At 49.1% G+C, this 24435-nt stretch overlaps 2 protein-coding genes and 1 long non-coding RNA gene across 8 annotated transcripts in view; 2 read left to right on the forward strand and 1 right to left on the reverse strand.

Moving 5' to 3' along the window:
• The window catches only part of LSS (lanosterol synthase), a 43367-nt gene extending 29477 nt beyond the window's left edge, over positions 1-13890 (forward strand). For 2 of the 4 annotated variants that reach the window (XM_060640665.3, XM_060640669.3), the window contains one exon: positions 26-2804. In XM_060640665.3, coding sequence (XP_060496648.2) covers positions 26-157 — 132 coding nt within the window. In that variant the 3' untranslated portion in view covers positions 158-2804. Of the gene's footprint in view, positions 1-25; positions 2805-3809; positions 4306-13779 lie in introns of those variants that run through there. The other 2 variants (XM_060640668.3, XM_060640666.3) reach the window with 2 other exon arrangements.
• LOC132684082 (uncharacterized) lies at positions 1703-9861 on the reverse strand. 3 transcript variants are annotated; one of them, XR_009612564.3, is made up of 5 exons: positions 9602-9861; positions 8665-8880; positions 6593-6815; positions 2840-2897; positions 1703-1913 (listed from the first exon to the last, which is right to left on the reverse strand). It is a non-coding gene; the product is annotated as an uncharacterized LOC132684082 (long non-coding RNA). The 3 variants fall into 3 exon arrangements; XR_009612562.3 differs by having other exon boundaries at positions 6569-6815; XR_009612563.3 differs by lacking the exon at positions 9602-9861 and adding an exon at positions 9354-9562 and having other exon boundaries at positions 6569-6815.
• On the forward strand, positions 8878-23588 carry SPATC1L (spermatogenesis and centriole associated 1 like). The gene is made up of 4 exons (XM_060640670.2): positions 8878-9096; positions 13780-14130; positions 22741-22892; positions 23025-23588. Exons 1-4 carry the CDS (start codon positions 8895-8897, stop codon positions 23349-23351), a joined length of 1032 nt encoding a protein of 343 aa, XP_060496653.1. The 5' UTR covers positions 8878-8894; the 3' UTR covers positions 23352-23588.
• Positions 23589-24435: the final 847 nt, after the last annotated feature.

Below are 24435 nucleotides of genomic sequence, written 5' to 3' on the forward strand. Positions count from 1 at the left end.
TGTTTATTTCTCTGTGTTCTTTCAGGAGAACGTCCCTGGCGTCTTCAACAAGTCGTGTGTCATCAACTATACCAGCTACAGGAACATCTTCCCCATCTGGGCCCTTGGCCGCTTCTCCCACCTGTACCCTGAGAGTGCCCTTGCTGGCCGCCCTTGAGGGTGCCTGGCAGGCAGGTGGGTGGTGGGCACCGTCATCTGGGAGGGCGGGGCAGGAAGGGGGCATCATCCCGGTGAGCTGCAGGATCCCCTGCCCAGGGGTCCAGTGCCCCTCACAAACCCCTTCCCCGGGGTGGGACCAGGCCTGGGGCAGGGGTGGGGCCGGTGGCTTTAGGCACTTGATTTTCAGGGTAGGTTTAGTTCTTAGAAGAGCTCGTGGAGCTCAGGTGAGGAAAGGAACAAGATGAGCCATGACCCTGGCACAGTGTGTTCTGCAGCTCCTAGCCAGGGTGTGCGGCCTCGCTTTGGGGCTGGGAGGGCTTTCTCCACCAGTACTTCAGTTCTTGGGAGAGGGGAGTGCGGCCTCACCTCTTCCTGCCCGGTGCTGCCCAGGAGCCAGCGCGACTGGGCTTGCCGCTAGGCTGGCTCTTCCTGTTTCTTCTGTCTGTGGGGCTGAGGGACGTGATCTGTTCACCGTGGCGGCCCTGGGCTCGGCAAGGGACAGGGACCAGACTCGCCGAGTGTCTGTGGCTGTGCGGAGGGGAGTCAGATGTGGCTGCTGGCCGTGCCCTACACCCTAGGCTCACCCACGCTGCATTGTGGTCACCAGTTGTGGGCGCCAGTATCCCTCTCTCCCGAGTTTGTAGCCTGCAGTGTCTCGTGCTGACAGGCTCAGGCAGGAGACTAAGTGTGACGAGGGACAAGTGCTCGTGAGTGGTTTAGTGGTTACCACCATGGGGCACCACGTGTGCCAGGCACAGCGGAGCAGTCAGCGCTGCTGGCTGGACGGGCCTGATGCTGTAGGGTGCCCTCTTGGCCGCCGCCAATGCTCGTGTCCTGGTTTGTGCTCTGAGAGGAAGTGAGGGCTGGAATTCCAGGGTGGTGCCTCTTAGGAGCTAAACCTTTCAATTCCCTTCTGGCTCTATGTCTGGTTTGGTGTGCATGTATTTGGGGCCCAGGATGGAAAAACCTGGGCTCTGGATTTGCCTTTGACCTATGAGGACAAGTGGGTCATGTGCTCAGGGCTTCCCTAGGAGTGTGGCTGTGAGGAGTCACCAAGGGCTTTGATGAGAATAAAATCCAGGCCTGGTGTTGCCCCTAGGGCCCTGCTCTGGTTGGCCACCCTAGTGCCTCTCTGCCTGTTCTTCTGTGCCACCTCCTGGATTGGTAGCCGCCCCTGACTGTGCTCCCTTGGCAGACCGTCCTCCCTCAGACAGCCAGATGTCTGAGTGTTCCTCTGCTCCTGCCATTCTCTGCCCAGATCCCTACAGGGCCATTGCTGAGACTTTGTACCATATGGCCTTGACCCTGCAGCTCTCTTGGCCTTGAGTGCCATCCCTGACTCTGCTTGGGGCTTGCCTGCTTTGGGCTTGAGCTGTTCCTTCACTAACTTCTCTTGCCCCAGGGTGGTGCTTCTGCTATGAGCCCTGCAGGGCTGGGTTTTGTGTACACGTAGATGGCCCCGTCGGCTCTACTGGCTGCCACACTGTGTGGCACGTAGTGGGTGTTCAGTGGATACCTGTTGACATCAGCACTTCTCCCCAGACATTTTTAAACTCGGGTTTATTTTGGCTGAAGGAACTGTTGGGATCCCTTTGAAATCATCGGGTTTGCTCTTGCACTTCTTTTCGTGGCCCCTGTTCTCCCCAGCTGGGGTAATAGCAACATAGGTGGTGATTGACCACAGTCTGCTCCTTGAAGTGGCTGCTGCCCCTGGTAGGCTCCCAGCCATGGCCAGATCATAGGGTTAATGAAACCTAAGAAATGAAAATCTACTTTTATACTGCAAATGTTGTCACTTCTGTGGGCAGCTACCTTAATAAATTGACATGTAATTCCCTTAGAAGCATGTCACACTTGTGTTTTGTCTCATCTTGGGAAGAGTCACAGATCTGGGGTTTTCAGAGACTCACTTGGATACCATGTTGGACACTGGGCCACCACCTCATCAGTTTCAGGGGATAAGAGTAACTGCTTAAAGATGAGCAGGTGCATGTTGTTTTGAATGGAAATTATGTGCTTCAGCCTAATTAAAAATCAAGTTCTCAACAAAACAGAACAGAAATAGACAGAATGGACTCTTGAATATAGAAAAACTGGTGCTTGCCAGAGGGGAGAGGATGGGGGATGAGTGAAATAGGAGAAGGGGCATAAGAACACAAACTTCCAGTTATAAAATATGTAAGTCAAATGATAGAAAGTACAGCATGAAGCATATAGCTGATGATACGGCAGTCACATTGGGTGGTGACTGCACGCACTTTGGGGGTACTGAGCATGTACACAGTTGAATCAGTGTGGTGCACCTGAAACTAACACAACCTTGTGTGTCAGTTGTACTTGAGATTAAAAAAGAATCAGGCTCTCTTTCCTGGGCAAATCATCAAAGATGCTTGAATTCAAATTATTTTTGGTTATTGGGAGCAGATTCTGAGTATTTACTGGGAAGTTTTTGCTGGAGCCATATTAGATTTTCTGCATTCACCAGATGTAAACTTTAAACCTTTCCTTTGAGGAATTCTCTAACTATAGATCCTTAACTCACAGTGGAAATTCAACTCTAAGAAAATACTTTTCCTTACTGAACCTAATCAATGTGCTACATATATTTAAATTTTATTTAGGCAATAAAATGTTATAAAAAGTAATGCTATTTACTGTTGCTTCTTTATCCTTTTCTTACCTCAGCAGTTATGCTAATTATAGGTTAATTGGTCAGCTTGATTTATCTTTGTCTCCATCTGCAATATAAATTTTTATTCACGATTCACTTTGTTTAAAAAGGAATTGAGGGTAGAAACAGAGGAAAGTCGATAGGACATGAGGCATGGGTCGGGGTCAGATTGGTTTGTTCTTATGACCTCAGTTTTGGTGCTTAGCTTTCTAGGAGGTGGCTGGAGCTTACACACAACAGCCCCAGTAGTTGGGGAGATGCTGGTCTCACCGGTTGTGGATGGGTCACAGCTAGGGCATCTGCTCGCGGTGGGATCCCACCATAGTCACCCACATAGGTGGCAATGGAAGGAGGCTGAGGATGCTGCTCTGGAGAGCACCGGGCCACTCTGTGGTGTGAACTTCGTGCCTGGCGTTTTCACCTGGGATTTTGGGTGCTGTCTCAAAGACTCCCTGTCATCACTCAGGAGGATATAAGGGTGATATGGATAACTTAAGGTTACCTGTTTTCTTCAGTGAAAATGATTCACCCATTAGTTTCTCCATGATGACTACTGGTGGGTGATTTCCAACCTTCCTCTGGGGACAGTGATGGCCCAGGGAGTGTCTGAAACCCATGCTTGAGACAAGTGGAGAACAGCTAGTTTGCATGGCTTCAGGTGGCCTCAGATACCTTCCCCACAACCAGGCCTTTTGTGGTAATGAGACGCAGTGGGCTGGAGACCCTGTGTCTTTGATGCTCTCTCTGGTTCTTGGGAGGGGGTAGAGAAGTGGGGACTATTCTTGGACCATCCAGGAACAGGTGAGCACTGAAACAGCCCATGGTGGCCAGAATACTTTAAAAAAAAAAAAAAAAAAAAGAGCCAGTGACCTGTTGGATGATCTTGTGTGGTCCAACATGCATATGATTGGAGTCTCACAGGATGGGGTGGGAGGGAGGCAGAAAAACATCTGAGTAATCATGGCTGAAATTTTTCCAGATATGGAATATATAAACCCATAGATCTGTGATGCTCAGCAGACACAGAACAATCACACAGATGAAACATGCCAAAACCAAAACCTCCTCCAGAGCACATCATGAGTTGATGAAAACCAGTGATGAATAAAGGCTTAAAAGCAATCAAAAACAGACATGTTATATACAGGTGAACAAAGGGAAGGACAGCTGACTTCTCATCAGGTAAAATGCAAACCAGAAGGCAGTGCTGCATGACATCTTTATAAAGTATTAAAAGGGAAAAACTGGTCAGCTTAAAATTCTCTATTCACAGAAAACGAAAGTGAAGGCAAAGTAGACCCTTTCCAGACAAACCAAAACTGAAGGAATACTCCAGCAGCCTTGCCCTACAAGAAACGTTGTTTGGGCCCAAGGATAGTGATAACCAGGTGGAAACTGATCTGCACCAAACAATGAGGCCCAGAAATGTTACGTGTAGAAGGCTTTTTCCCCTTTGTTAAAAACAAGCATACAAACAAAACCTCTTTAAAATAGAATTAACTTTTCAAGGCAAAAACAAGAATGTGAACACGGACAAGAAATGTGCTGGAGGACAACAGCAGATGCTGCCGAGAGGGCTCCCCTTGTGTGTCAAGTGCTGCGTCCCCAAGTGACAGTATTTACCAGGACACAGATTGTTGTAAGTAAAAGGAACCTATTGTAAACCCAGAGTAAACCACTAAAAAAAAGAAAGGGGGTATAGCTAGAAAACTGATAAAGGGGACAAAATAATCCCAAAGGAGACAGGAAGAAAGAACAGACAGGACGATAGAAAATGTGATAAACCTAACTCTTGTGGACTGGATTGTGTCTCCCAACATTCATTTGGAAGAAAAGGACCTAAATTTGGATATGGGGCCTTTCAGAAGATAATAAGGTTAAATGAAGTCACAGGGTGGCTCTGATCTGATAGGACTGGTGTCCTAAGAAGAGATGAGGGGACACACAAGAACGACCACGTGAGGACAGAACTCTGCCCACACCTGATTCTCAGGTTTTGTGCTTTCAGAACTGTAAGAAAATAAATTTCTGTTGTTAAAGCCACCCAGTCTGCTGTTATGTAGCCCTAGAAAACTGCCGCACCAACCATTTAAGTAATTAAAAAAAAAATTTTTTTTTTAATGTTTTTATTTATTTTTGAGACAATGCAAGAGACAGAGTGCAAGCGGCCGAGGGGCAGACAGAGGGAGACACAGAATCTGAAGCGGGCTCCAGGCTCCGAGCTGTCAGCCCAGAGCCCGACGTGGGGCTTGAGCTCACGAACTGTGAGATCATGACCTGAGCCGAAGTCAGACGCTTAACCGACTGAGCCACTCAGGCTCCCCAACCATTTAAGTAATTTTACTAATTGAAGGGCCAAGTGCTCTAGGTAAAAGCAGAAACTGTCACATTGAATGAAAAAGCATGACTCGTGTGTTGTCCGTGAGAAATTTTAAATGCAAAAATACAGGATAAAAGGACTAGTTTAGAAAACTATATGAAAAAACATTAATCATAAGGAAAAGTACTATATTAATATAAGGTAGGTTTCAGGAAAAGGAATGGTACTAGAAGCAAAGAGTCATTTAATAACAGTAGTGCGTATGCCCTAATAACAGAGCTTCAGAATATGAAAAACAAAAATGGGCAGAGGGAGAGGGAATTCGATAAAGTGGGAGATTTCAACATTGTCTCAGCAGGAACAATCTTGAGTAGACAAAATCTTGAGCCAACTTGAAGTGATGGACATTTATGGAACACTTCACCTAACATTCTTTTTCAAGAGCTTATGAACCATCATTCACTAATACCACATGCGGGGTGAGGAAATTTGAAAGGATTGAAGCCATACAGTGTATTCTCCAACTGTAATGGAATGAAATTAAAAATCAGTGACAAAAAGAATACTTGGCAGGGGAGCTACCATTGCACTCCGAATGTGCTGACCCCTGCGATTTCCCCAAATGTAGGAAACTTGACTGCATAATTTGTGATGGGGGAAAAAAAGAGAAAATCCCAAATATCTGGAAATTAAGCAATATACTTCTAAATAACCAATGATCAATAAATGAAAGTACAAGGGAAATAAAATATTTCAAGCTAAGTGAAAAAAATGACATCAAAATTTGTGGGATGTATCTAAAGCAGTGGTCATAGAAACGGTTACAGGCTGAAATATTAACACTATATAAGGTTTCAAGTCTGTGATTTAAATGTCCACCTTAAGAATTTTAAAACCAGGGGCACCTGGGTGGCTCAGTCGGTTAAGCGTCCGACTTTGGCTCAGGTCATGATCTCACAGTTCATGGGTTTGAGCCCTGCGTCAGACTCTGTCTTGACAGCTCAGAGCCTGGAGCATGCTTCAAGATTCTGTGTTTCCCTCTCTCTCTTCCCCTCCCCTGCTCATGCTCTCTCTCTCCCTCTCTCTCTCTCTCTCTCTCTCTCTCTCTCTCTCTGCCCCTCCCTGACTCACACTCTGTCTCTCTCTCTCTCTCAAAAATAAACATTAAAAAAATTAAAAAAAAATCTTAAAACCAGAGTAAGTAGAAGGAAGGAAATACCAGATAAAAGAGCACAAGTCAAATGCTGTAGGAAACATAACAGAGGAGATCAGTGAAGTTGATGCTCGGAGAAACTTAACAAGCCTCTGGTCTGATCCAGAAAGAAAGGACACCTACAGCAGGCATTAAAAAGGTGCATTGCCACAGGTCCCGCAGACACCAGGCAGTGTCCAGCCTGGTTACCCCCAGGCCTACTGACCTGGCGTGGTCAGCTCCAGCTCACCGTGCTGCTGCCTCTCTGCATCCCACTGCTCACGCTGCCTGGCTTGCTGATCCTCATGTCCTGCTGCACACACCTGCTGGCGCTGCTGGCTCCACGTTCACATTAGGTTTTCTGCTGTGGCCATGCGGTCTGTCCTCAGAGGCATGAGACCACAGAGTACAATAAGGGAATGTCGTGGGGTGCTCAGTGCCAGTGTTCCACAGCGCAGGCACGGAAAAATCCCCTGAAAGACACAGTTATTATATAGGTGTTCCTGAGAAGAAGTGGGAAATTTAAATCACCCTGTATCTATTTTAGAAATTAATTTGAAATTTAAAACTTTCCTAGAAGAAAGCTCTAGTCTCAGATGGCTTCCTGGTGAATTTTGTCAATCATTTAAGACAGAAATAACAATCTAACACAAATACCCAGACATTAGAGGAGGAGAGAACATTTTGCGACTCCTTTGAGAGGGTGTGACCTTGATAGAAAACCAGACCAAGACATTACTGGAAAAGGAAATACAGATCAATTTCCCCACACAAATACAGAAAATATTTAACAGACTACTAGCAAGTTGAACCCAGTGATAAAAGAACGATGCATCATGATCAGAAAATTGGCAGAGGGTGATGGTCCTGTGGCTGGAGGGGATATGATTTCCATAGGGTTTTCTAGGGGTCATAAGAAATGGCATTTTAAATGCCATGGTGTAGGGGGGATGCTTTCATGTCCCAGGGCCTTGCTCTTAGGGGTTTCGAGGGGAGACATCCATCCTCCTTCCTGGGAGCTCCTGCACACCCTCGCTTAGTGGGCACTACCCATGTCCCTGCTGTCCTTGTCTGATGTGAGAGGCTGTGGGTCCAGACACTGGGCCTGTTTCAGGTTGCATGAGGTACGTTTGGGACTTAGAAATCCTCTTCCCCAGGGGTGCCTGGGTTAAGCATCCGGCTTTGGCTCATGATCTCATGGTTTGTGAGTTTGAGCTCTGCATCACACTCTGTGCTGACAGTTCAGAGCCTGGAGCCTGCTTTGGATTCTGCGTCTCCCTCTCTCTCTGCCCTTCTGCTACTCACGCTCTCTTTCTCTCAAAAATAAATAAGCATTTAAAAAAATTAAAGAAGAAAAAAAAATCTTTTCCACAAAACCCGACTCAAGGCTTTCTCTCCTTGAAGGAACCTTATGCTAACTTGGCAGTCTGGGGAAAATAATGGCTTTGTTCTACCTGTACCCTGAGTGCCCTTGATGTGGCATGGGGAACCCTGGGTGTTGGGGCTGAAGGATGGAGGATATGCTGGTTCCTTGTTTGGACTCTATCCCTTCCCAAGAGGATCAGGACATGACTGACCTCTCTGGTGCCTCAACGGCTGCCAAGAAGCACGACCAAGAACTCCAGAGCCAGGAAACAGTGCTGAGTGCATTTATTGCCCTCAGTAGTTAATTGGAAGAGCGGGTGTTGGGGTGGCTTTGTGGTGGTCCCACTACCCGAGGACCGAAATCTGCACCCTGGCAGGACTCCACAAGCACAGGTCTGTGTGTGATTGGTCCGGACAGCCCTTGTGCCCGGTCGGGGGGAGTCTTCAGTTAGGTCCAGTAACAGTCAGTGTTCCGGTCGCTCAGGGCTCACAGTCCAGCCCTTCTTACGAGGGAAGTGTGGTCAGCAGGCTGCCTCCAACTGCCAGCCCCTTCAGATCAGAGCCCTCCTGGAGTCCACGGGGCTTGTGGGCTGTTGGGGGCACCCAAGCTCCCCTCCCTCTGCCCCACTGCCCCTTTTTCTTAAAGTGTGTGTCCCAGGTGCGCACCCTAATACGCGTCTGCACACCAGACACCGGCCTCGGTTCTGGGGGATCCCGCTTACCCCCCAGAATGGGGAGCCACTCATGGGCAGAGACACCATGAGTCAGGCGGAGTAAAGGCAGAATCCCCCTGAGGTCTGCGCATGCCACACGGTGTGGATGGCCCGATGCTCCCCTCAGCCCAGTGCTCTGGCTGTTGCTAGAAGGTGCCGGAACATTCCTCTCTTGAGCTGGCTGCCCTCCCCTCGAGACCCGTCCTCATTCCTCCTGTCCGTTCCCTGTGTTCTCGGCACTCACTCTTGGTGGGAGGTGTTGCTCTGTGGGCACCGGCCCAGGGGAGGTCTGTGGGTGCGGCGGGTGGGACGGGCGACGGCCGGGGTGGCACTGGCTCTTTAAGGGCGACATCACAAGGCTGCGGAAGGCCAGGCAGTGGTGGAACTCCAGGGCTGTTTCTGGAGCGTCTACGGCACCGGATTTCCACCTCCATGGGGCCGCAGGCCCATACGTGAGCACCTAAAGACGTGGCCATGGCCGAGGGGAGTGAGCTGATGAACAGGCTCATGAGTGAGAATGCAGACCTGAAGAAGCAGGTGCGCCTCATGAAGGAGAACCAGATGCTGAAGCGTCTGCTCAGCGAGAGCTGCCAGGAGCGCTTGGGCCTTGGGAGCCGGGACCTGCTCTTCCCCAAGGCACCCGCCTACCCCGAGGACAGCTCCCCCGGGAGCGCAGGTGAGGCTACAGGCAGGACAGCAGGGCCCAGCTGGCTGCTGGGGTCCAGGAGCCGTGGTGAGGCCGCTGTGCCCCGGCAGGGGCCTGGTTCGGTGATGCCGGTGGTCTCGGGCCCCTTCCCATCCCTCAGGTCTGAGTAAACCAAGACCCAGTTCCCCATTCTCCTGTGTGTCCTCAGGTAAGGCCCTCTGGGCCACGAAGCCTCATCTAGAAAATGGGGTGGGGGTTAGCCCCCCACCTCACTAGCTGCTACTCACCAGCCCCCTGCACAGAGCTCATGGATGCAAAGCTCCTTGGGCAAACATGTCCTTGGGGTCCTTCAGCCTCAAGGAGGACCTTGAAGAGGGAGCTTGGACAAGCAGAGGGTGGGGGTGGAGGATGGCAGAAAGAGGACAATGACGCCCCAAGGGGCAGCTGGAGAAAACCCTATCCCCACCAGTTCTGAATTCCCACCAGAGGCCAAGGCACATACTTGTCACCAGAAACTTGCTGAAGAGGGACTGACCTCCCAGGACTTGTCACCTGTGTGACATCCCACAGAGGGTCAGTGCTGCCTTCTTGGGCCACCAGGGATGCATTGTGCAGTGGCTGCAAAAGGCACTTGTCACCAAGCCTCATAGCTGCTGTGATTACTGCCAAGAATCAAACCCAGTGTGACTTCATTGTCCTTTGTCCTGAGAACTGGGTCAGGCTGGGGCCACCTCTGAGGGCTCAGAGCCACCCCTGTGTCAGTACTGGCAGGAATGCTGGGGCCCTCCCTCTCTCACCTTCGGACTCACAAGGGTCGGGCTGCTCCTGGAGAGACCCTGGTCAGGGCCTAGGTCAGGGCAGAGTCTCTGGGACCACAACCAGCACCCCTGCCTGTGGGTCACCCCTAGCAATCCCAGACTTTTGCCAGACACCAGTCTTAGCAGGAGCTCCAGTCCCCTGGGCCAGCCCAACACCACCAAGCCTTCCACACGGAGGCCTGGAGCCCTTGCTGCAGGGCGTGGGCCAACGTCAGCATGGCTGACCATCCTCAGGGAGGGGCCACCCCCATGCCCGGGGCTCTGGGACGCTGCCTTCGGCCTGGCTACAACCCTCAGCCTTCTTTGGGGACTGGAGTTTGGAACGACTCTTAACACAGCAGCAGACATTTGTGAAGAGAAGGGAACTGCCACCAGCAATGGCTCATGTTTCCCATGGGCCCTTAACGTCTGCCTTCAACGCAGGGTGTGCTTTAAAAACCTGTTTTCTTCATTCAACAACAGGAGCTCCTGGCAAACTTATAAATACCCCAAGAGGATGTAACATACAAGGCCAAGCTCGTGCTCCTGGCCCTGCTCCCAAAGGAAGCCACTGTCAACATTTTCTTGGGTTTCTGTCTGAAATTTGTGGTGGATATTCATGTGCACATCAGGGGGTCTTCTGGGTTCCCTTAAACACGGTTGAACTGTTCTATACTTTGCCCCCTCCATCCACCTTACTTTTGTCACCTGGAGGTCCTCTTTTCTAGATCCAGGGCCTGCACTCCAGCGCTGGCGCGACTCTCGGGGTGGAGGGCAGGGCTTCCCCACAATAGCAGCCCGGCGCCAGGCCAGGCGGTGCCCTCCAGCCCCCTGCCACCTGCCATTGGGGTAACGGCCGGGAAATCCTTGGGTCAAAGGCCCTGTGCTGTTGAAATAGATGCTGCTGTGTCCTCTGCACCCTTCCAGTGCCCTCCTGACCCACAGGACCACGCACAGTGGCTAGGCTCGCACACCAGCCTCTTCCTCAGCTGCCTGTGTGCCCTGTGTGCTACGCTTGTTAGTTTGGTCTGTTTTCTGAGTCTACAACCGCACTGTGTGCAAATGATTTAAATGAGATCGACAGTGTGTGTACTTGTTAATTTTGCCTTTGTCTTTGCCCTTGGTATTCCCAGAACCCTGGCTCTGGTGGCAGTTGGGCCTGGGGGTGGAGGGGCATGCAGGCTAGGTGCTGGGAGGACCCTTCTAGTCCTTCTTTTTAAAGAACAAGAAAAATCGAGAAACAGCTTGTTTTGTTCAGTTTCCATGACCTTGTTTGGCCTCGGTAGGGTGCCCTCAGCTCCTGCCCTTGGCCTGCTCCATCGGGAGGCCCGGGCTCCTGTTGTCTGTCCTGGTGTTCGCTAGGATGGGTCTTTGCTCAGGATCTGGGGACTCTGTTCCTACCTGGATCTGGGCTTTGGTCTTCTTTCTGTGGGATTTCTGTTTGGGGATTTGATACCAGACATGTGACCAGTTATAATCTCAATCAAGAAGCATCTTTTAATTTTTTTCAGTGTTCCAACCTTATTTATGTAATATAGGGATTAAGAATCATTTGGAGCCTGAAAGAATTTACCACTAGGCCCCCAGGCCTGCAGCCCTCAGAGCATAATTGTTTTATAACTTCTAGATTTTTCTTCTTTGCTTACTGGTCCATTTAGTTTTTCTACTTCTTACTGAGTCATTTAAAAATAATTTTCTGGGGTGCCTGGGTGGCTTGGTCGGTTAAGCGTCCGACTTCGGCTCAGGTAATGATCTCACGGTCCATGAGTTCGAGTCCCGCGTTGGGCTCTGTGCTGACAGCTCAGAGCCTGGAGCCTGTTTCAAATTCTGTGTCTCCCTCTCTCTCTGCTCCTCCCCTGTTCATGCTCTGTCTCTCTCTGTCTCAAAAATAAATAAAAACGTCAAAAAAAAAATTAAAAAAAAAAATAAAAATAATTTCCCGCAAGAGTTCTCCTGTTACTGAAATCTTAGTGACGATGCAGTTGTGTATAATGGTTCCTTGTAACTCAGACCTCTTCCTGGTCTTTCTTATGTTGCTTTTCTCATTTCCAATTTTATTTCTTCATGTTTTCTGTTTCCCTAAGGTAGTTTTCCACAGTTTCGTGGTCTTGTAGACTTTCACAGAACTGTCTGCGGTGTATTTCGCGGTCGTGTTCATTGTTTTCTTAAGAGCTCCTCTTCATATCTTGATTTGAATGTTTAATTTCGAGATGATTTTTATTTATTTATTTATTTATTTATTTATTTTTTAATTTTTTAACGTTTATTTATTTTTGAGGCAGAGAGAGACAGAGCATGAACGGGGGAGGGTCAGAGAGAGAGAGGGAGACACAGAATCTGAAACAGGCTCCAGGCTCTGAGCTGTCAGCACAGAGCCCGACGCGGGGCTCGAACTCATGGACCGTGAGATCATGACCTGAACCGAAGTCGGAGGCTTAACCGACTGAGCCACCCAGGCGCCCCGAGATGATTTTTAAAAAGTAATTGAAGCATTTAAATCACTAATTTCAGTCCAAATACAGTTTTAAACGTACTGATGTCTTAATATAGAATGTTCTGATTTTCATTATTTCTCAATAATCATTGTTTTTTATTATTATTTCTTCCTCGATGTGATCGTTACTTGGGAGAATGCTTTTACTTCTGAGGAAATGCAATTTTCTCCTGGCCACATGGGCAACAGGAGGCAAGACACATCCTAATGGATGTCTTTTTTTGAACATTTTTTTCTGAGAAATCATTGCTGGAGATAGATCAGTTGGTTCCTGAGGAGGCACCTTTTAGGGTATAATTTTTCATGATAGCTCTTAAAACACACTATTTCTCAAGTATATATTTGCCTTATTGCCAGGAGAACAAGATTATAACATGAGGGTAAGAAAGGATTTTATAAATCAAAAAGAATCGATAAGTTAAAGTTGACTACATTATAATTTAAAACTTCTGCATGAGAGTCAGTATAAAAGAGATTCAGACCTAAGCAAGGCGCCCACGGGAAGACACAACACTTTTCATCAACAAGGAATTAGTATGCAGGAGACAAAAAAAAGCTGCTACAAATAATTTTAAAGACTACCCCTCCCCCAAAAAAAACAAGCAGAGAAAAGGCAAAGAAAATTCACAGAAAGGAAACCTGAGGGGCCGATGAGCACATGAAATGATGTTCACTATCACTGGGGATTAGGGAAAAGCCATGTGTTGTTTTCTGCCCGGGGACCACTGATGTAGAATACAGAGGAGGTTAAACAGCACACACCTGAGCCCAGTGTAGACAGTATAAACAGCACACACCTTGCCCACTGTGAGCAAGGAGGCACATTAAGGAATGCTGATTATAGCTTTGCTTTTTCAAGGAAAACAGGAATCATCCCCATGCTTATCAACAGGGCAGTGGATATGAAAATTGCTGTGTGTGTGTGTGTGTGTGTGTGTGTGTGTGTGCGCGCACGTGCTCGTGCACGCTCACATGCGTGCATGCATGCATGCCCATGTGTGCCAAGAAATGGTTAAATGTATCAGGTAAGCTACCCAATGATTCAATATGGATGAATTCCCAAAAAAAGATAATGCTGCAGCAAAAAGGTATTTTGCAGGATAAAACATGTATAGGATGATACCATTTATGTACATTTAAAAGCATAAGCAAATCCCTCTGTATTGTGTGTGGGTTCCCAGGTGGGTGGGAAGCGCACGGGGGCATGTGTGCTTGCCATGCCCATAAACTTGAGGCTGGTGGTTTCCTCGGGTGGGCTGGGCACCCACAGTGTCATATTCTCTAGAGGGAGGAGGAGGGCTCTGAAACACGGGGTGGGGTGTCACAGATTGAGGCTGGGTATGTGGATGTTCTTCTGTATTCTCTCCCTCCTTAGGGATGTCTCAGGAACACAGCCTGACCTGCCCTCCCTCCCCGTCCCAGGTGCAGACTTTGGAAGGTTCAGTGGCGTCCCTGATGCACCCTCCCAGCTGCAGACGTCCTCCCTGGAGGACCTGCTGTGCTCACATGCCCCCATCTCCAGTGAGGATGACGCCTCCCCTGGCTGTGCCACCTCCTCCCACGTGCCCTTCAAGGCTTTCCTCAGCCCCCCAGAGCTGCGTGCACCCCGAGGCACTGACAGGAAGCTGTCCCCGCTCCTGAACCCCTTGCAGGACCCGCTGGCAGACAAGACCCTGCTGGAGCCCAGGGAGATGGTCCGGCCCAAGAAAGTGTGCTTCTCAGAGAGCAGCCTGCCGTCTGGGGACAGGACGAGAAGGAGCTACTACCTTAACGGTATGGCCCAGGCAGGGGCGGGCACCAGGGTGCAGTAGTCTGGGTGACCAGCTGGGCACAGCTTCTCCATTTTCCTGCAGAGGGAGGAGAGTGTGGCTGGGAGGCCAGGGTCTGGGGCTGCTTCTGTGGACATTTTTTGCCTATTAAAAAAAATGGACTTGCTTATCTTATGATCGAGTTGTCAGAGTTCTACATATATTCTGGATACAAATCCTTTTCTGGGTGTATGTCTTGCAAATGTTGTCTCCCACTCTCTGGCCTTTCCAGTTGCATAAGTGTTCTTTAAAGAGCAAAACTGTTTAATTTGATAAAGTCCAGTTTATTGATTTTTTTTTTTGTTTTATACAGTTCATGTTTTTTGTGTCCTATTTAAGAAATCTTTGTCAAACTCATGGTCACAAAGATTGTTTCCTATGTGTTCTTCTAGAATTTTTATGGCTTTAGGTTTTACAACCTAAAGCCAATAGGTTTCAATTTCAAGTCAATTTTTGTGCATGGTATGAGATTTGCATTTGTTGGCTTCTTCCAACACCAGTGTTTAGAAAAATTATTTTTTCTTCATTGAATTGCCTTGACCCTTTTGTCAAAAATCAACTGTTCATGTATGTATAAGTTTATCTCTGGACACCTTCCCCCCGTCATGCTGTGTTATTTGTGTTGATTCCAGTACATATGGTCTTGATTACTGTAGCTTTAAATTTTTTTTTTTTAACGTTTATTTATTTTTGAGACAGAGAGAGACAGAGCATGAATGGGGGAGGGTCAGAGAGAGGGAGACACAGAATCTGAAACAGGCTCCAGGCTCTGAGCTGTCAGCACAGAGCCCGACGTGGGGCTTGAACTCATGGACCGCGAGATCACGACCTGAGCCGAAGTCGGCCGCTTAACCGACTGAGCCACCCAGGTGCCCCGATTACTGTAGCTTTAAAGTAAGATCGTCATTCATATAATGTCTTGTTCTCCATTTTCAAAGTTGCCCTGGCTATTGTAGGTCCTTTGCATTTCTACATGAGTTTTAGAATCAACTTGTCCAACTTTGCAAAAAAGCTTGCAAGGAGTTTGATTGGGATTGCTCTGGATCTACAGATTGATTATGTCAGTTTTCAGGGAAATTAACAATTTATTAATAATAACAATATTGAACCTTTGGGTCTGTAAATGCTGTGTGTCTCTCCATTTATGTAGTTCTTTAAACATTTCTTTCAACAGTGTTTATAGTCTTCTATGTATAGATCTTGCACATTTTGATAAATTAATTCTTAGTATTTTCACATTTTTGATACTATAGGAAATAGTATTGCCTTTATCATTATCAATTTCTGATTGCTCATTTCTAGTATATAGTAACACAGTTGATTTTTGTGTATTTACTCCTGTGATCCTTAATTTTATTTGTCGACTTGACTGGGCCATGAAAAGAACTACCCAGATAATTGGTCAAACATTCTGGGTGTTTCTGTGAGAGTGTTTCTGGATGAGTTGAACATTTAATAGACTGAGTAAGCACATTGCCCTCTCAGTGTGGGTGGGCTTCATCCCATCACTTCAAGGCCTGAATAGGACAAAAAGGTTGATCCTACCCCAAGGAAGAGAAAATTCCTCCTGCCTGGTTGCCTTTGGACCTGAAACATGCTTTGAACTGAAACATGTTCTTGAGTTTCAAGCCTGCAGTGCTCTGGACTGAAACCGCACCATTGGTTCTCTTGGTTCTCGGACCTTTAAAGGCAGGCTAGAACAACATTTTCAGTCTCCCTGGATCTCTAGCTTGCTAACTCACCTTGCAGATCTTGAGACTTGTTAGTCTCCATAATCATGTGGGCCAATTTCCTACACACACACACACACACACACACACACACACCCCCTGTTGGTTCTGTTTCTATTTCTCTAGAGAACCCTGAAAAATAAAAGTGTTGTATCTTGCAACCTTACTGAACTCACTTATTTTTTTTTTTTTAAATTTTTTTTTTTTTTCAACGTTTTTTATTTATTTTTGGGACAGAGAGAGACAGAGCATGAACGGGGGAGGGGCAGAGAGAGAGGGAGACACAGAATCGGAAACAGGCTCCAGGCTCCGAGCCATCAGCCCAGAGCCCGACGCGGGGCTCGAACTCACGGACCGCGAGATCGTGACCTGGCTGAAGTCGGACGCTTAACCGACTGCGCCACCCAGGCGCCCCTCACTTATTTTTTTAAATGTTTTTATTTATTATTTTTGAGGCAGAGTGTCAGGGAGCAGGGAGAAGAGGGAGGCAGACAGAGAATCTGTGCTGTCAGTGCAGAGCCCAATACTGGGCATGAATCATGAAATGTGAGATCATGACCTGAGTTGAAGTCAGAGGCTTAATCTATTGAGCCATCCAGGCGCCCCCTGAACTCATTTGTTCTAGTAGATTTCTTTAAGTTTATTTATTTTGAGAGAGACAGAGCTTACAAATTTGGGAGGGGCAGAGAGAGAGAGAAAGAGAGAGAGAGAGAGAGAGAGAGAGAGAGAGAGAGAGAGAGAAAATCCCAAGCAGGCTCCACACTGCCAGTGCAGAGCTTGATGCGGAGCCTGAACTCACAAGCCAGCAGATCATGACCTGTGCCAAAGTTGGACGCTAACTGACTGAGTCACCCAGGCACCACTGTTCTAGTAGCTTTTTGTAGATTCCTTAGGATATATGATTGTGTCATTAGCAAATAAAGACAAATTTATTTTTTCATTTCTAGTTTGTATTCCTTTTGTTTTTCTTATCTTATTGCATTGGCAAGAAATGGTGACAGTGGACTTTTTCTTTTTTATCTTTTCCTAATTTAGGAAGCATTCAGTCTGTTATTGTTAAGTATGATGTTAGCTCAGGTCTTTGTAGATGACTTTTATGAGGTTGAGGAAGTTCCCTTTAATTCCTAGTTTTTTTTATAATGAATGGATATTGGATTTTGTGAAATGCTTTTTCTGCATCTACTGAGATGAGCATTTGGTTTTTATTTGTAGTCTGTTTCAGCTAATATGGTTAATTACATTGATTGATTTTTGAATTGTAAACCAACCTCGCATTCCTGAGATAAACCTTACTTGGTCGTGACGTATTATACTTTTTTGTATTGTTGGATTTAATTTCCTAAATTTTGTTGAGAATTTTTGCTATCTATGATATTGGTCTATAGTTTTCTTTTCATGTCATTTTCTGGTTTTGGTACCAGGTTAATGTTGACTTCAGTGAATGAGGTGGAAAGTACTCCATTCTCTTTAATTATGTAGAGGAGTTTATGTAGAATTGGTATCATTTATTCCTTAGATGTTTGGTAAAAGTCACCACTGAATCCACCCAAGTCTTTAATTTTCTTTGTAGGAATATTTCCCCTGCCACAAGTTCAGTTTCCTTGTTGATATACAGCTATTCAAATGATCTATTTCTTCTTAGGGAGCTTTGGCAATTCACTCACGATAGTGAGCTTTTGTGTTTTTTAAGGAATTAGTCCATTTCATCTAAGCTGTCAAATTTATTAGCATAAAATTGTTTCTAGTATTCCATTATTATCCTTTTAACATCTGTAGGATCTGCGGTGAGACCATCTCTAATTTCTGATAGTGGTAATTTTTGTCCTCTTTCTCTTTTCCCCTAATATGTCTGGCTACAGGTTTATCAATATTGTTGACTTTTTTCTGTGAAGAATAGATTTTGGCTGAATCTTGGAAGGCCAAGGTTGGACTAGAAATGATTGCTAGAACATCTCAGGTATATATCACTTCTTCCATCCAATTTATGCTTTAAAGACAGAACAGGATGGTAAGAGAGACTGATTCCTGATTAGAGAAGTGTATGAATATAGAAGGGGAAATTTGCACTCTGAGCTTCATGGCCCTCATCTGCCCTGACAAACTGCTGTGCAGTCAATCTGGTTTTCAGCTCGAACTCTTGGGTACTTATGCAGCCTCGCAAAGTGATTAGGGAAGGAGAACACTAAAGACTACAGTGCACTGCGGCAATAAAGTAAAGAAGGCCTGAATAAGTGGAAAAACATCTCATGTTCGGGGACCAGAAGGCTTTACATCATTACGATGGCAGCACTCCCCAAGTTGACCTGCAGATTCAACGTGATTCCCATCACAATCCCAGCTGGCTTCCCTGCATAAATTGACAAACTCCTCCTGAAATTCAGGTGGAAATATAAGGGACCCAGAACAGGCAACACAATCTTGAGAAAGGAGAGCAAAATTGGAGGACTTACACTTCGCAATTCCAAAACTTACTGTAAAGCTATGGGAATCCAGGCAGTGTGGTGGTCAGAAGACAGATGTACAGAGATCAGCAAAGTAGAATTGAGGTTCCAGAAATAAGCCCAGGCATTTACAGGTTTAATGTGCAACATGGACACCACGGCTTGTGTCAGCAGAGAGAGACTTGTCTTTGCAACAAATGATGTTGGGACAAGTGGACAAACATGTACAAGAATGAGCTGGACCTCACACCACATGTGAAAATTAACTCAAAATGTATCAAAGACCTAAAAAAATCTAAAAGAGCTAAAGCCATATAACACTTAGAAGAAAACACAGAGAAAAATCTCATGACCTCGGATTTGGCAATAGATTTTCAGATGTGACACCAAAAGCATTAGCAACAAAAGGAAAAGTATATGTATTGGGTTGTATCAAAAGTAAAAATTTTTGTATTTATTGATTTTTTATTTTAGAAAGAGAGAAAGTCCATGAACAGGGGAGAGGGGCAGAGGGAGAATCTTTTTTTTTTTTTTTTAATGTTTATTTATTTTTGAGAGAGGTAGTGAACGAGCAGGGGAGGAGCAGAGGGAGAGGGAGGGGGACAGAGGATCTGAAGCAGTCTCTGAGCTGTTAGCACAGAGCCCGACACGGGGCTCAAACTCATGAACCATGAGATCATGACCTAAGCTGAATTTGAATGCTCAACCAACTGAGCCACCCAGGCGCCCCAAAACTTTTGTATTTCAGAGGAACACATTTCAAGAAAGCGAACTGAGCCTACAGAGTGGGAGAAAATATTTGTCAATCAGATGATAAGGGGCTAGTATCCAGGATATATAAGAACTCTCTACAACTCCACAGTAAAAAGACAATCTAATTAAAAATGGGCAAAACACAATGAATATTTCCCCAAAGAAGACGTATAGATGACAAATAAGCACATGAAAAGGTGCTCCAAATCCTCAGTCATCAGCCAAATACTGATGAGACCACAATGAGAAACCACTTCACGTCTACTAGGACGGCTATAAAAAAATGAGGGACCGGCACAAGTGTTGGAGAGGATGTGGAGACAATCGGAACCCATGTACATTGTCGCTGTGCAAAGCAGTTTGGCATTTCATCAAAAATTACACATAGAATTACCGATGATTCCATTCCTGGGTATATGTATCTAAAAGAACTGAAAACATTTGTCCACACAAAATTAAAAAAAAATTTTTTTTGATGTTTTTATTTATTTTTGAGACAGAGCCAAAGCACGAACTGGGGAGGGGCAGAGAGAGAGGGAGACAGGAACTGAAGTGGGCTCTGCCTGACAGCAGAGAGCCCAATGTGGGGCTCGAACTCACAAGTGATGAGATAGATCATGACCTGAGCTGAAGTCAGACACTTGGCTGACTGAGCGCCCCCACACAAAAATTTTTATATGAATGTCGATAGCAACGTTGTCCATGAGAGCGCAAAGGCCTCTCAACGGACGAAGGGATAAACAGCATGTGGTCCATCCACGCAACGGGATTGGTTCTGCCCCAGATAGGAATGCTGTGCTGACACCTGCTGGAGTGTGGAGGCACCTCGGAAACAGCCGAGAGGAAGCCAGCCCAGCCCGAGGATCACCTGCTGCGTGGCTACACTTGCATGAAATGTCCAGAATAGATACATCCATAAGGACAGGAAGTAGTTTGGTAGCTGCGGGGCTGCGGGGAGAGCCCTGTGTGACTGACAGTGGGTACAGGGTATCGCTTTGGTGATGAAAATATTTTGGAATTTGATTGCGGTGATGGCTGTACAACTGTGAATATAGAAAAGCATCTGAACTGCGTACTTTGAGAGACTCAGTTTTATAGGATGTGAATTGTATCTGAATAAAAAACATTTTTAAATGATTGGGGAAGCATTGTGCCCCATATGCCTCAGTTCCTTTGTCTGTAAGTGGGGTCTGAGGCCCCTTTGGGATCATGGTGAGGATGAATGAAGTCCCAGAGGGACCAGGAAACGCTCCTGGGGAAAGAAAGCGGATGCCGCCCCCCAGGATGCCTCGGAGGGCTCCGAATCCCCATCAGGTGGTGCTCCTGGGAGGGGGCGTCTTGCCAGGAACCTCCCTCACCCGCTCACCTCCCGAGGTCCAGAGCTGTGTGGGGAGCCACTGCCCCTCTTGCCGCTCCAGCTGCTCGAGTGACACCAGATCACTTCCTGACACCCTCTGTGGCTCCGTTTCCCCGGCATTCCACCCCAGCGTTTCTCCTGCGCCCTTGGAGCCCTGCACCGTCTCCGTTCATATCCGACTTTCCCCATCCGGTGATCCTTTGGCTCCAGGGCCCCACAGCTCCGAGGCCTTCCTCGCGGGGTCTGCTGGGGGACATGTGGCTCTGGGCCATCTGCATCCACACACTTGTGGCCCCTCCTTCTCCCCACCCCCGCCTGCAGAGCCACATGGACTGTGCCCCGTGCGCCTCGGTCATGGACTCCCCGCTCAGTGCCTGCAGGTGCGGCTGAGGGAGTGGAAGCACTGTCCCCTACCCCCTCGGCCTGTCCTCTCGGGCTGTCCAGCCTGTCCTGGAAGGAGCTGATAAGCCCGTGCTGACTGGCGGTTTTGTGCTGGGAGGGGCTACCGTGTTCCTGCGGTGGGAGTGACCTGGCAGCTTTCTGGGACTAGCGGTTATGTGGACACAGTCACAGGAGGGGGCCAACTGTACGGGTCACAGGTGTGGCTGGTCCTGGGGCTCCGCAGCGCTCACGGCTCAGGTGGCCACACGGGAGGCTCCCCTGGGCTGGTGTGGGGTGTCCTGAGTGTTGGAGCCTGAGCCTCCGGAGGGTGCGGTTGTGTGCGGGTAACAGGACCCAGTCCGTGCGTGCGCTGCCCGCCTGCTGGGTGGGCCTCGTGGGCTGCACCCGGTCAATGCCCTGGAGGGTCTGCATCGCGGTCAGGTTTGGAAAAGCCACAGGGGCTCTAGGAAAGGCTCTACAGATGGCTCTGTTATTAAGTGTCTCTCATAGGGATGAAAGAGCAGAGTGTGGAAGCGGCGCGGGCCTGGGGGCCCCGGTCAGGTGGAGGGTCCCCAGCGCAGAGGCTCTGCCTGACTCTGACGCAGGCCCCCTCACTTTGGGTCTCTCCATGTCAGATTCATCCAACGGTAGTGACTGGCAGGGTGTTTTTCGGAGAGCACAGGGTTTTGAAGGCGTGGCCGCCTGTCTGCTGCTCAATGAACAGAGGCTGCTGTAGGAGGGCAGATTTGGAAGCAGGTGTTGGGGGGGAGGGTGGCTGCTGGGCCTGGAAACATCAGGAAGACAGTTAGACAGGACCTCCTGCCCACCCAGCAATCCTCTCCACAAACTTAGGGAAGAGTTTTATTATCAAGTAAACATTAAACCAGCCTGTGATGCAGAGGCTGCCAAGACAGCCAGGCGGACCGGACCCGTTACATGGGGCACACGTGTGTTGTCGAGTCACATGAGTTACACACGTGTCGTCGAGTCACATGGATCACACGTGTTGTCGAGTCACACGGGGCACACACGTGTTGTAGAGTCACGAGTTACACACGTGTTGTCGAGTCACATGGATCACACATGTCGAGTCACATAGGTCACGCCTGTTGTCGAGTCACATGGATCACATGTGTTGTCGAGTCACATGAGTTACACGTGTTGTCGAGTCACATGGATCACGCATGTTGTCGAGTCACACGGATCACACGTGTTGTCGAGTCACATGGGTCAGTGTGTTGCCGAGTCACATGGATCACGTGTGTTGAGTCACATGGGCACACGTGTTGTTGAGTCACACGGGGCACACACGTGTTGAATCACATGGGTCACACACGTGTTGTCGAGTCAACCTGCACCCCGCCCTCAGGAGATGAGGGGACATGCCTACCTAGCCTCTCCCGACGCACCTGGTCAGAGGGCTGGGCCTTCTGGTAGGGCTTACTCTTGACCCAGGTGCCTGGCCAGAATCCCCTGGGGGAGGGGCAATACAAATAGTCCTGGGCTGTAAAACAAGCTCTTAAAGACATTTCTGTCCATCTCAAAGGGACAGAGAGAGGACTCAGGATCACAGCTTTCTCAGGTTGCTCTAAGAGGGAAAAGAGAATAGGTCTCTCTCCTTTTCGGTGACACAAAAGTCAAGGTTTTCTTTTCCATTTGTATTTGCCCTCACAGTGGAGGGCAGGGGAAGCAGCAGTGGGGAGGAGCAGGCCATGCGCCTTCATCATGCTTGGGCCCCTTTGGGAAGCCCCGCCCAGGCCCCAGTGGCTTCACCCCAAACTTACAGCAGCTGCGTTTAGGTTGGTCCTTTTCTCAGAGTAGATCCTGGGGCACGGGCAGGAGGAAGGCGGGTGGCCCCTGACCGTCCGTGTCCTGGAGCCCCCAGCCTGGCTCACTGCCCCCGCTGCTCACAGAGATCCAGGGCTTCTCCAGCGCTGAGAAGGACGGGCGCATCGTCGGGGAGATCGCCTTCCAGCTGGACCGGCGCATCCTGGCCTATGTCTTCCCGGGAGTGACCAGGCTGTATGGCTTCACCGTGTCCAACATCCCTGAGAAGATCAAGCAGGTGTGCCTCTCCGCCCCAGGGTCCCCTCCCTGTCCTGGAGTCCCCTCCCTGCTGTGAGGACCCCTCCCTGCCCTGGGGCCCCCGTCGCCCCCACCCACGCCCACGCTGTGCCCCCCCCACCCCCCCCCCCAGACGTCCATCAAGTCCCTGGACGGGTCGGTGGACGAGAAGAAGCTTCGTGAGCTGACACACCGCTACCTGATGCTGACCGCGCGCCTGGAGAGGCTGGGTTACAACCGTGAGGTGCACCCGGTGTTCAGCGAGTTCCTCATCAACACCTACGGCATCCTGAAGCAGCGGCCCGACCTGCGCGCCGACCCGCTGCACAGCAGCCCGGCCGCGCTGCGCAAGCTGGTCATCGACGTGGTGCCCCCCAAGTTCCTGGGCGACGCGCTGCTGCTGCTCACCTGCCTGTGTGAGCTCTCCAAGGAGGACCGCAAGCCGCTCTTCGCCTGGTGAGCCCGCCCGCACCCGCCGTGCCTTGCCTGCAATAAACATGTTTGTTCCCAACCCGGGGGCCACGTGCCTCCTGCGTGTCCCCTCCGGCCCGGGGCAGGGGCCCAGTCTGCCGACAGGGCGCCCGGGGCCACAGGCGCCTCTCACCAACCGGGCCGCGCCCCGGGCACCCGGCCCGCCCGCCGCCCACCCCTGCGCGGCACTGTGGCACTTTATTAAAATCATCTGTTTTCCTGTGTACCTTTACCTTTGGCTCTTTGAAGGCGTGGAGGGCGTAGCAGGAGGTGCCTGCTGGTATTTGTGGAAAGAAGCCAGGACCGAGCCTCCAGGGCAGGGGGCTGTGGCTCTGGCCGGGCTCCCAGACCCTCCGGCCCTCAGGGCCTTCCCCATGACCCCATTACCATCCTCTGAGGTCTGTCTCCTCCCGTGAAAGGGCCAGTGGCTGGTTTCCCCAAACGGAGAGGCTGAGGCAAGGATCCGGATGCTGGGGGGACAGCAATAGAATCTGCAGAGCTCTGTGAAAAATGAAAACACAGGTCTCTTGTTCAAAAGTAGGAATTTCAAGAAGGTGACAGCAGCGTGTTGGATAGAGAATAAGGCCCACGCAGCTGTGAGGATTCCTGGGAGGCTATTTATTTGGGATGATTTGATGTACCCCACCCCCTGACCCCTGCTGGAGCCATCAGTTCCCTGTCTCTCCTGGGGTCTTGAGGACAGGTGACCTTCTGGGCCCACGTGAGGACCAGGGCCTGGTGCTGGCACCTTCCTGGCCTTGGCTGTGAGTAGAGGGTCTCTGGTCACTTCTCTGCTGGCGGTGTGAGGACCGTCCCTCGGTCCTCACAGCCTCCGGTGTCCCAGGTGTCCAGCACCTTAGGGCACAGCTTGGGCAACTGTGACGAGCACCACAGACCAGGGGCGTTCGGACAACACACATTTATTTCCCCCTCGTGCTGGAGGCTGGACACCGGAGGTCCAGGTGGTGGCAGGGCTGGTCCCTCCTGAGGCCTTTCCTGGCCGTGTGGGTGCAGCCTTCTCCCTGTGTCCTCACGTGCTTGTCCCGTTGCATGTCTGTGTCCTGATTTCCTCT

This window comes from Panthera onca, chromosome C2 (genome assembly GCF_046562875.1).
Source record: "Panthera onca isolate mPanOnc1 chromosome C2, mPanOnc1 haplotype 2, whole genome shotgun sequence".
Lineage (NCBI taxonomy): Eukaryota > Metazoa > Chordata > Mammalia > Carnivora > Felidae > Panthera > Panthera onca.

What these genes read in the sequence shown, in the direction of transcription:
- SPATC1L (XM_060640670.2), top strand. Translation starts at nt 8,895, where the DNA reads ATGGCCGAGGGGAGTGAGCTGATGAACAGGCTCATGAGTGAGAATGCA. An exon ending in CAGCTCCCCCGGGAGCGCAG is followed by an intron (nt 9,097 to 13,779) that starts GTGAGGCTACAG and finishes TCCCCGTCCCAG; the next exon opens with GTGCAGACTTTGGAAGGTTC. An exon ending in TCCCTGAGAAGATCAAGCAG is followed by an intron (nt 22,893 to 23,024) that starts GTGTGCCTCTCC and finishes CCCCCCCCCCAG; the next exon opens with ACGTCCATCAAGTCCCTGGA.